The sequence below is a fragment of the Hyperoodon ampullatus genome (assembly GCF_949752795.1).
Source record: "Hyperoodon ampullatus genome assembly, chromosome: 10".
Classification (NCBI taxonomy): domain Eukaryota; kingdom Metazoa; phylum Chordata; class Mammalia; order Artiodactyla; family Ziphiidae; genus Hyperoodon; species Hyperoodon ampullatus.
This window is the reverse complement of record NC_136923.1, coordinates 57,641,767-57,651,941: the sequence shown is the minus strand read 5'-3', so window position 1 is coordinate 57,651,941 and position 10,175 is coordinate 57,641,767. Positions and strand designations below refer to the sequence as shown.

Genomic DNA, 10,175 nt, shown 5'->3' with positions numbered 1-10,175 from the left:
GGGAAGGAAATCCACCTCCTGCGGGTTCGGGCTGGCGGAACCCATGAGAACGCCTAGTGCAGGCGCTGCGCCCAGGCGTCCGCGAAGCGCAGGAGGGACTCCGACCCCCGACGAAGACCGGCGCAGGTGGACGGATTCCGCGGGTTCGAGTATCCCGGGGGCTAGACGGGCGGAATTCGTGCACTCGAAAGCTTAAACCCGAGGGATGGGGAGTTCACATAAGGGGACTCGATCAGGCCCACCAACAGAGTTTTGCAAATTGCCTTTTAAAAGTGCCTCCCGATGATTCCGAAATCTCCGCGCGGTGAAAAGCCGAACTCTAGGAGCCGGCTGGCAGCTGGGCGGGGGGACATCGTGGCGCGAGCGGGGAAAGGGAAGCGTCCAGGCCAGTGGAGAATGAGTGATTTTAATTTTTGTCCCCACTGGAGGCTCAATTTCGATTAAGGGCAGGAGAGAATTTTTTATTTCGGAGCGTTTCCATAACACCTGCAGCATTAAAAACAACAAGAAGAACAATAGAATAAACAATAAAAAAAACCGGTCATCCTACCCAACCCCCCTTGTTTGGTTCAGAAAGAAGGAAGAGCCTGCAGAGGAAAGGGAGGACCGTGAGTCTGCCTTTACCCCAGGTTGAAAGTTAATCAGAGGCGGCTGGAAAGGAAGGAGCCTGGACCAAAAGCTGATCTGGAGCCTTGAAACTCCCCTTTGAGGAGTGGGAATGTGCGTTGTCGCAGACTTCGAGGGGGCTCCAAGCCCCGGCCCTGGTTTACAGACAGAGTTTGGCTGCACTTTCCCCTCTTCCTTTCCAGATTCTTCTTGCCTTTCACAGTGGGTGGCTCCCCACCCCACCCCCCAGGATAGCTACCCCGCACCCCAGAGCTTCTGGGCTTCAGCACCCTGGAGGAGGAATCCCAGGGCAGCGAGGAGCGAACTCTTGTGGAGGCCGAGTGGGGAGCGGGGAAGGTCCTGCTCTGAGTTCTCCCCAAAGCAGAAAAGACTTCCTGGGGCTACGAGTGGAAGGCTTTTTTGCTTGCCTTCCTTTTAAAAACTCGGACAACCAAAAAGTGTTTGGCGATGTAAAGGACACGCGTGGAAAATGACAAACAATAGTATTTCCAAGTCAGAGTCGTGTCCTTCTTGCACTTCTTTTTCCTTTTTCGTTGCAATTTGTCTAATTGCATATTTCTGTTTGGGGCTAGAAGGGAGGCGAACCAGCGACCCCCCAAGCCGGTGCTCCCCCACCCAGACAGCCCCCGCCCTCGCGCCCCAGCGCAGGGAACGCCGCCTGCGAGGGCGCAAACGCTGGGACTCCGGCGGAGAATGTAAACAAACGGGGCGCCGAGTCCTTGATCTTTATTTAAATAGAGGCTTGTTTATCGGTGTCATCCTAGGAGGATTAATTAGATACATCTCTTCACAATTTGGTGTCTGACACTCCATCTTAGGAATGCCTTATCACAAGGTGTTAATTGGGGCCACTCAGCCACTTACGTTTCTATTAAACACTGTGAGGGACTTTTCACAAGTACCAGGTTCTCTTTACTGTACGGTGCAAAAATATACAGGACTGGAAACAGACTGGGGCCAGTGTCTGCTTTATCCCGGAGGTGATTAGCATTTGCAGTCTTTCTAGAGGGCAGAAGAGGAGAACACCGTTTCGAAATTCCATCGCATCTCCCAATATGCTCGGGTTCCTTGGGGTTGGGGCGGGGGGCGCTCAGACCGGGTTAGGGGGCTCCTAGTCCTCCTCCCCCAGTCTGAGTCTGTCATCCACAATAAACACACATAAACCAAATTTCAAGGCTTTCGCTTCCAGCTTCAGTAAAATTCGGGGCAGTTTGGGCAAAGCGTTTTCAACAGGTATCGTCGGAGACGCGGGGCTAGAGTCCGAGACCCCAAGGTCACAGGCGGCGCGGGAAGGACTCGGAACCGGGAAGGGCGGTGGGAACTGGAAACCGCGGAGAAGCGAGGTGCGAGCTCGCGGAGGCCTTAATTGGGCGCAGAAGGGGAGGAGGGCCGGGCCGATCGCTCACCTCCCAGAACTAATCCTCTTAGCAGCTGCATTTCCGCGCCACGCAGTTAGCAGAATGACACTCCCGGCCAGACCTTTACCCCGGGAGCGTCGGGAGGGGGCTGGAAAGGATTGCAAGCCGGGCCAGAAGCCGTCTGCAGATAAGCGCGGCGGGATGTCTGGCAAGGGGACAAAGGGCCCTTCGCCGCACTCCTTGGTTTAACTCTTCCGCGGGCCCAGGCCCCTCCCGCGGATTGAGAGCCGAAAAAGTGGAGCTAAAAGCTAGGCAACCGGCTCCCCGGCCGCTGCTCGCAGAGCTGCGTTGCGCTCCCGCCGCATCCCCAGCGCCCCGGACCACAGCTGCCCCCGCGGCGGCGCCCGGGGCTCCGGGAAGAAGGAAGCCGCAGGTGGCAGCGGGGGTGGGGGCGGCCCGCTCCCGCTTGGCCTCAGGGATCCGGATCTCGTGGGCGCCTGCGAGGGTGCCCGGGGAGCCCATGTGGATCCGGGGATGGGAGACCCCAAGGAGGTCTAGGAGAGGCCCGGACGCCAAGGGCTGGGGGTGGAGGTTTCCTAGGCCCATATCAAGCCTGCTGTGGGCAATCTTGCATCTTGGCGGCAACCCTCCTCCCCTCCCCAGCTCCAATCCCCATTGTCCAGACTCCCAGTGCGGTGAGGAAATAACCCCATTCATCTTCAAGGAAAAAAGATAAACAAGAGCATCCCCACCCCCTCAACGAAGACACTGTCCACTTAGAGATTCTAGAGGCTTACGTGGGGCAGGGGGAGTGGGTTGGTAGACAGGGTTCCTGCTGGAGGAGGGTGGAGGAGGAAGCAAACTAAGATTTTTGAAACAAAGATGAAAACCCATAGTACATAAGACAGGGCTATGCCTGTTCCCTTAATGAACCACATTTATTAAAAATGACTACGACTGTACATAAAAATCCAAGGTCTCTAGAAAGCCTATAGGAGCTGGGGCGTCAGGTTTCTGTTTCCTCACATTACCAAGTTGGGAAGTGGGGGTGGCGGAGGAAGAGGATGACATGGGGGTTTTCCTTAGCACGTTTCAAGTTAGTACAGTAGCTGAATACATTCTTAACTAAGAAGTAAACAGAATATTCCCATATGTTGTGGGGATGACGAAACTTCCCCTGCTCCTGCAGCTGTGGTCTGGTGAATTGCAAATTCTTTACAAAGCCAAAGCACCAATTTTACATAATCTCATATACCTACGTAGACTATTTGTACAATATTTTCCACATTATTCTACAGTGTATCTAAGCACACAACTGTACACTTTAAAATTCTCCATTTTTGTTTGTTTGTTTTCTGGTGCCCCCCTCCCTTGCTGTCTCCTAAGTCCTACAAGCCACCCAGGCACACAGCAGAGGCCTAGTACATGAGGTGATCCTGGACTAGGGCAAACATGGCTTGTTTCAAAAGCCTGGGAAGAACCAAAGTCAGGTCAAACCAGCACCTTCACAAAGTTCTTGCCTCCCAGGCCTAACATCTTTTGTCCCTAGCAGAAAGTTAACAGCAAAAGTCCCTTGTTGAAGGTTAAGGCCCACCCTTCTATTCCAGAAGCAAAACATCTTACCACTCTGGGCTTCTATTTGCTTACAGATTTACAAATAAAAATGAGAACGAAAGTTTTCAACACCTTTGATGGCGCCAGGCACTCAGTCTTCACAGCCCAGTTCTTTGAATGTCTAGTGTCTCCAATAAATAAATCCATAACTTTGAATCACCTTCAAATTTAAAAACACTTGAAAGTCCTCCATTAATTTTATTAAAAAAGAAAAAAAATGCTAGGCTTGTTTCAGTTACCTGAAGCAATCAAAAAGCTTTGGCACCTTCTTTTAGAGAATTGCACAAAACGGGATGCATCAGGGTGGAAGGCAAACGTCTTTTTGGCAACCTAGACAAAGAAGACAACAAAAAACACCACCAAATCCATCGGCAAAAAGTTAGCTCATTTTGACGAGGTTAAAATAACTCTTTAGGGAGTCGTGTAAAAAGCATAATACCCCCCCATGCCTTTTGAGGTGTCTTTACTGTACTCTTCAGTATTGATGTCCTCGCACTTTATGGAGGGAGAATTTTCATTGCTAGAGGAGCTAGGAGACAGCCGCCTTCGCTTACAAGCACTGGTGTACACCCCTGAATCATTGGAGTCAAGAGACTTGATGGACGGGGGTGTCTCTATCCAAGAAGAGCTAATTTCTTCTTTGACTTTCTCCTTGGAGAGCGGATCTTCAGAGAACACAGGGGGGCTTGTTCTGGAGGTCCACGGGAGTCCAGCTGCCACCTTCCTTTGATAAGAACCTCTACCTCCCCACCCTGCCATTGCAGGGAAGGTGGGGTCGGGGTAATACCCCAGGGCATGGGATGTCTGGAGGGGCAAGGATTTAATACCATATGGGAGCAAGGTGCTGGAAGTATATTCAGACTCATAGGAACCGATGTCTAGTTTGTTGGTCCCAGGTTGCTGGACGGGTGTGACAAGCCATCGCTGGGGAGGATTGGCCACCTCTTCGCTCTGTTGGGGTGAAAGGAGGCCGTTGGTCTGTGGCACGGTTCTCTCGCCATTATAATATCGGGCTTGAGGTAAAGTGTTGACAAAGGGCTCCGGGAAGAAGGACTGAATGCCGTACCGACCTCCAGGGACAATCTGATGGGATCTAGGAGAATCCGTGGGAGATGGAGTTAACCTGTCATTTTCGGAAGCGGTGTACATGCTACAATATAAAGAGAAACACTTTAAAAAAACCCCTAATGTTGTCCCCAAACAATCTACCTCCCAGAAACGAAGAAGACTCTAGAGCAGGAGTGCTGGTCTGTCGAGTGGAGGGGTGGAGGTAGTAGGGATGCACTGGCCCATTTTAGCTGGACTTGGCTCATTGCGGCCAAATTTCCCACCACGAAAGAAAAAGCTTCCTCTCAGGCATTAAGCATTTAAACTGTAGAAAATCCATCTTTGCAAGTCCTAGAACTTGGAAGAACTTGGAGCAACTCTCCCTTCAGTGGTAGGGAAGGAATGCTGGCCATGGTGGGTAGAAATCCCAGATTTAAAAGGCATTTGTGGGGCCTTGCTGTTTGATGTTGTGAAAATGACATCCTCTTAGTGTCAGGTTTTTCTTATGTAAAAAAATGAGAGGGAATAATAATCCCTGCTCCTGAGAGAATTAAAAAACTGGGATCAAATGGAAAGGAAGGCATATAAATGCAGATTATGAAAATTTCAAATCTCCACTCAAATGTTAAAAAAAAACTCCTCATATTTAAGCCCTTAACGTTTCTTTAGAAATGAACAAAACCCTTCTGTGAAAATTCTAAAGCAAGATTAGTCAAGGCCAAAAATATGCAAAAATAAAAATAGGCAAAAATCCCAACCATGAAAGCTCTTCCTAGAATATGGTCTCAAGAAAGTGTCTGATTCGATATGTCTTGTTCAAAGGTGACCAGGCAAGGAAAAATAAAGGTGCACTTACGAGTCATAGTTGTCCCTGAAGCCTTTTGCAAAGGGGTTGTGATCAATCTTTAGTTGAGTTATCTAGACAAGGGAGAAAAAACAGTCACTGAGTGTTTTCTCTCTCACGCTGGACTGAGCTTCAGGGATTCTTGGGGACCATGGGGCACTCACATCGGTGTTTTGGTAGGCAGTCACTGCAATGAACTGCGTTTCTGAGAAGATGAAGGTCTGAGTCTTGGAGGGCTCGTTCAAGTCCTCCACGCCATCCTCTGTGACTTCAACGATGTGCAGTCGTGGTTGGTACTTGTGTAAAGACTGTAAGACTATCATCTGTAAATGGTACAGAGAAAAGAGCTGCCAAGTCGAAAAAGTAGATTTTGACAAATTCTGTATTTTGGAATGCGATTCCTGCTTGCTCCCCAGCAACAGCTAACTTTTCTATTGCCATTTTTGAAACTTAAAACATAGCTGGGTATGTGTGTTTAAATAAACACTCTTGCCTCTTGGTTTCCTAAGTCGCCAAAAGATTTCAGTATTTCTGCTCCTAACAGTTAACTCACTGTTACTGAAATCCAGTAGGAAAAATAATAAATAAATAAAACTGAGAAAGGTCAAAAGAAAAAAAAAAAAAAAGACTAGAAGGAGGCAAGCAACAGGTACCTGCAAATATTACAAATACAATGAAGAGTATGGAAACTCATTAGAAAAGAGATTCACAGCCAGAAGACACCACCTCCTCTGTCACCCTACCTGGGTGTTGTTGTTATTTGCGCCTTTGTTATTGGTGAGTTTTAATTTCCCAAAGGAAATCTCCTGTCTCATCCAGTGGGAACCAGTATTAGGAGACTCTGGGTGAACATACATTTTGTTGCCTAAGAGAAAATGAAACAAAACACAAAACCCAAGCATAAAGGGCTGTTTGCAAATGGAGGTAGGGGAGGGGTATTTACTACCTATGGGCAAGATTTAAGAGCTAGGTTTAGAACACGTCTCCCATTATTAGCAGTTTAAGAAGGCCAGTGGAGACCAACTAGACTCTACTGATTCCCCTCCCAGGGCCCCTGTGCTTCCAGCCCTCCTTGGACAAGGCAAAAATGGAGCCAGTAGGTGATGCCTCTTGAAGGTTAACTTGGGGGCTTCTGAAGCTAGACAGGTAAGATCTGATGGAAGGTGGATGGATTTTTATGGTGAACTCAACCTTGGGGAGGCCTTTTCTCAAGAGAAGATTAGAATGCCAGGAGCCCTTGCCACCTGGAGAATTTACAGCAATTCCTTTCTCAAAGGTAGGGATGTGGAGGGAAGGGCTAGAGTAGGGTCATGGTTAAAATTCTATATACTAGTAGGCAAGAAGTCTGACTTAGCAATTCTCTCCCTTAATCAAACAATCAACACAAAGAAACTCCTAACACTTCCAGGCCCCGGATGTGGAGGGAGGGATGTGAGATCTAAATGTGTGGTGTCTTGAGTCGGGGGCTCCCGCCGATCCACCCTGCCCAGGTCCTTTCTCTCCTCACCCTGCATGTTATTGTCGGCTTTTCCGCAGGTCACCCATTTGCCCCCCTGGAAGCGCCAGTGGTTGGGGTCCGCCAGCACCACTTCTACGAACACGTTGTAGTGGGCGGTGGGATTGAGTCCGTTTATGTTGAAACTCAAGAAAGGAAACATGCGTCTGTGCAAGGGAATAGAACCAGGACATTTAAATCGGAACGCCCGGGCACAGGCCCACGCTTAAGGACGACATTTAGAAGTCTACAGACGAACAGAATACCGGTAGATAAAGTGGCCCTCACTATGTAAAATATCCTTGAGTTGGCAACTCTTGGAACATCTCTTTTCTGAAATAATTTGCCCCAATCCCCGCCCTTCTGCACCACTCACTCAAGTTCTTTATCCTTTCAGATGCTCATTTATTTTCTTCCACGATGTTTAAAAATCATTATTTTTTACATGTAAAAGTGTCAGAGAACAGTAAGTTGTTCTCGTAAAAAAAAATTAAAAAATTAGTTCTACTGGTAAGGCTGAAAGTCCCCTTTGGACGTCCCTCTCCCAGCACCCACCCCTCACTTTCCCCAGAAGAAACCACTGCCCTCAGTGGGATGTGTATCCGAACTTTCTCAGGCCTGGGACCCCAGCCCCGTCTGACTCCAGGTCCGGCCTAACCCACTACCCGGACCAGCCCCCATTGCCGGCGCTCTGGTCCTCGCGCTCGTCCCCCGGATGCGCCCCGCGGAGACCCTGGCGCCTAAAACTGCGGGAGCCCATGTCCTGTGCTCAGAGAAGGTAGCCACCCCTGGAGCCTTCCCGCATCCGCGGCTCCTCGCCCGCCGTCAGGGACCGGCGTACCGCCGGCCGGGCGTACCTAGGAAATCCAGCTTTGTGGACAAGCCCCAGTTTCCATTTCTGCCTCCTCCTCCTCGTCAGTCCAGGTGAGGGTGACGAGAGGGAATGGGGGAAGCAGCCGTAGCCTTAGCGCCCTGCACAAACCGCCGGTGCGCGGACGGGAGGGACATCGGACTGGAGATGCGGCGTCTCCACTGGCTGCGCACAGAAACTCACTCTCACAGCCAAGAGCGGAGCGGGCGGGCGGCGGTCCCCCATTGCCGGCCACCCTCAAGACCACACAGGTCCTCTCTGTCCCCACGCTTCGGGGCCCCCCGCGCTGCGCTCACCTGCCCTGTTTCGTAATGATCATCTCGGTTTGGTGGCGGTGGAATTTGAGCCACAGAGGCCGGTTGCACAGGTAGACGTGGGCGCGGAAGCCGGAGCCGGGAACACCCAGGCCCCCCAGTCCTCCGCAGGAACCCGCGGCTGCTGCCCCGGAGTACGGCCCGTAGAGCGGAGCCCCCTGGCCGTACTGATAGGCACCCGGGCCGCCTCCCCCGCCGCTGCCGCCCGCGCCGCCGCTCGCACCTGCTCCCGGGCCGAATTGCGCCCTGCCGGGTGGGCACACGGCCGCGGGGAAGCCGCCGGGGGGCAGCATGGAGCCGTAGGGGTAGCGCGCCCCGTTGGGAGCCGGGTACACAGATCCGTGGGGCGCCCCGGCAGCCGCCTGGTACGGGAACAGCGAGCAGGGCGCGGCCAGCTCGGAACCCTGAGGCCCGGGGGACTGGAGGTAGTAGCGCTCCGAGCTCAGGCTGTCCATGGAGTAGCGCGCGCTGGCGGCGGCGGCCGCGGCGGCGGCGGCGGCGGCGGCGGCTGAGGGCAGCTCCTCCTCCCCGCAGGGGGAGCCCTTGCGGCCGTCCGGGGGCCCCGGCTTGGCCACGGCCGCGGTGCCGGCAAAGGCGTCCCCGGCGTCGGCGTCACTGAGCATGGCCGCGGGGGCCCCCGCACCGGCGGCTGCGGGCTCCCCGCTCCCTGCCTCGCACGAGAGGCTGCCCGAGAACTTCTTGGGCGCTTTGTCTAAGTCCAGCCTCTGAGGCGAGGGGGCCGCTCCCGGGAGGTGGCCGGCGCTCCCGCCGCCACCGCCTCGCGCCCCCTCCAGCGGGTAGAAGTGCGCACCAGGCAGGTTCACCGAGCTCACCAAGAGCTGCTCCCCTAACTGCATGCTTTGCAGAGCGCAGACGGCAGCTGGCTGCTTCCTCTCCGGCCGCGGCCTGATTATAAAGGCAGGATGAGGGAGCCAGCGCCCTCTTCCGAGGGGAAGGTAACTTCCCCTTTCTCCTGTGCCGGGTTATCCACCTGGCGACACGCGGACCGTTAAGGCGCGCACTCGCGCGTCCCGAACCCAGCGCCCTTTCCACACGGAAAGGGCACTGAATTTGAAGGCAGGAGGCGAAAACTGACCGAGAAGCCCTCTCCTTTTCCTTCCGCGTCCCTTTTGCCTCTCTGGACCTCCACCCTCCTCCCCCGCACACACGGGGAGAAGAGGTCTTAGATCTCTCTCCCCATCCACCCACCAGCGCTAGCCTTTCTGCCTTTCTCGACTGAAAAACTATCGGTCAAGTTGACCACTTGGAAACTTGCAGGCTGTCATTGACTGCTTTATATATGTGAGGCCAGGGAGGGGCTTCGCGGCCCCACAGCCTCAGGACCCTCCTATTGGCTGGTGGAGGTGACACTAATTCAATTAGGCATTTACTAATTGGATCAAGTAGCCTGCGACTTTCTTTTCCTTTAGCTTGATTTTATTTCTTTTTCTTTTCTCTTTTTCTTTCTTTCTTTCTTTCTTTTTTTTTTTTTTTTTTTTTTGAGACTCAGTCCTGCTGTGAGAATCAATCCTGGTGTCTGTATTTCGCTGGAATTTAGTGGAACAGGGTTTGAGGTCTCCGTAGCAGGGTCATCACAGCGCTCTGAGCTGGGGGATGCGGGGTCGGGAGCAGGTTCTAGAGGCGGGAGGTAGAAATGTTCTGCAAGATGACGGCCTGCAGGGAGGCACCGGTCTCTGAGGGTGGGGATCTGGGACGAGCTGGAGAGAGGCCCAAGGAAGTCTCTTCCCTCGTCGGGGGCTGTAACTTCAGGCACACTTTCTTCCCGATTGGAGAGGACTCTGTGGCCTTCAACAAGCAGGAACCACTTTTGTTCGGCCCCACCCTTTTACTCAGTGGGAAGTGTTTGTGGAGAGGAACCCGGCATTGGGCTTTTGGGATTCCAGGGGTGGCGAGAGCACACTGCAGTCCTTGAGGACAGAAGCCGTCAGCTTATGAATCAGAAGCCCCGGTGGGGTGGGATACTGGGAACACCCTTATCCCCACG

At 52.7% G+C, this 10,175-nt stretch overlaps 1 protein-coding gene across 2 annotated transcripts; it reads right to left on the bottom strand.

Moving 5' to 3' along the window:
- Positions 1 to 4,010: 4,010 nt before the first annotated feature.
- EOMES (eomesodermin) lies at positions 4,011 to 9,027 on the bottom strand (the record flags this gene model as incomplete). Of its 2 annotated transcripts, none has more annotated exons than XM_079712981.1 (6): positions 4,011 to 4,749; positions 5,503 to 5,564; positions 5,655 to 5,813; positions 6,234 to 6,355; positions 6,998 to 7,152; positions 8,153 to 9,027. In XM_079712981.1, the coding sequence occupies 6 exons, from the start codon at positions 9,025 to 9,027 to the stop codon at positions 4,011 to 4,013; spliced, it is 2,112 nt and encodes a 703-aa protein (XP_079569107.1). The 2 variants fall into 2 exon arrangements, with proteins under 2 accessions (XP_079569107.1, XP_079569108.1); XM_079712982.1 differs by having other exon boundaries at positions 4,011 to 4,692.
- Between the last annotated feature and the right edge of the window lie 1,148 nt (positions 9,028 to 10,175).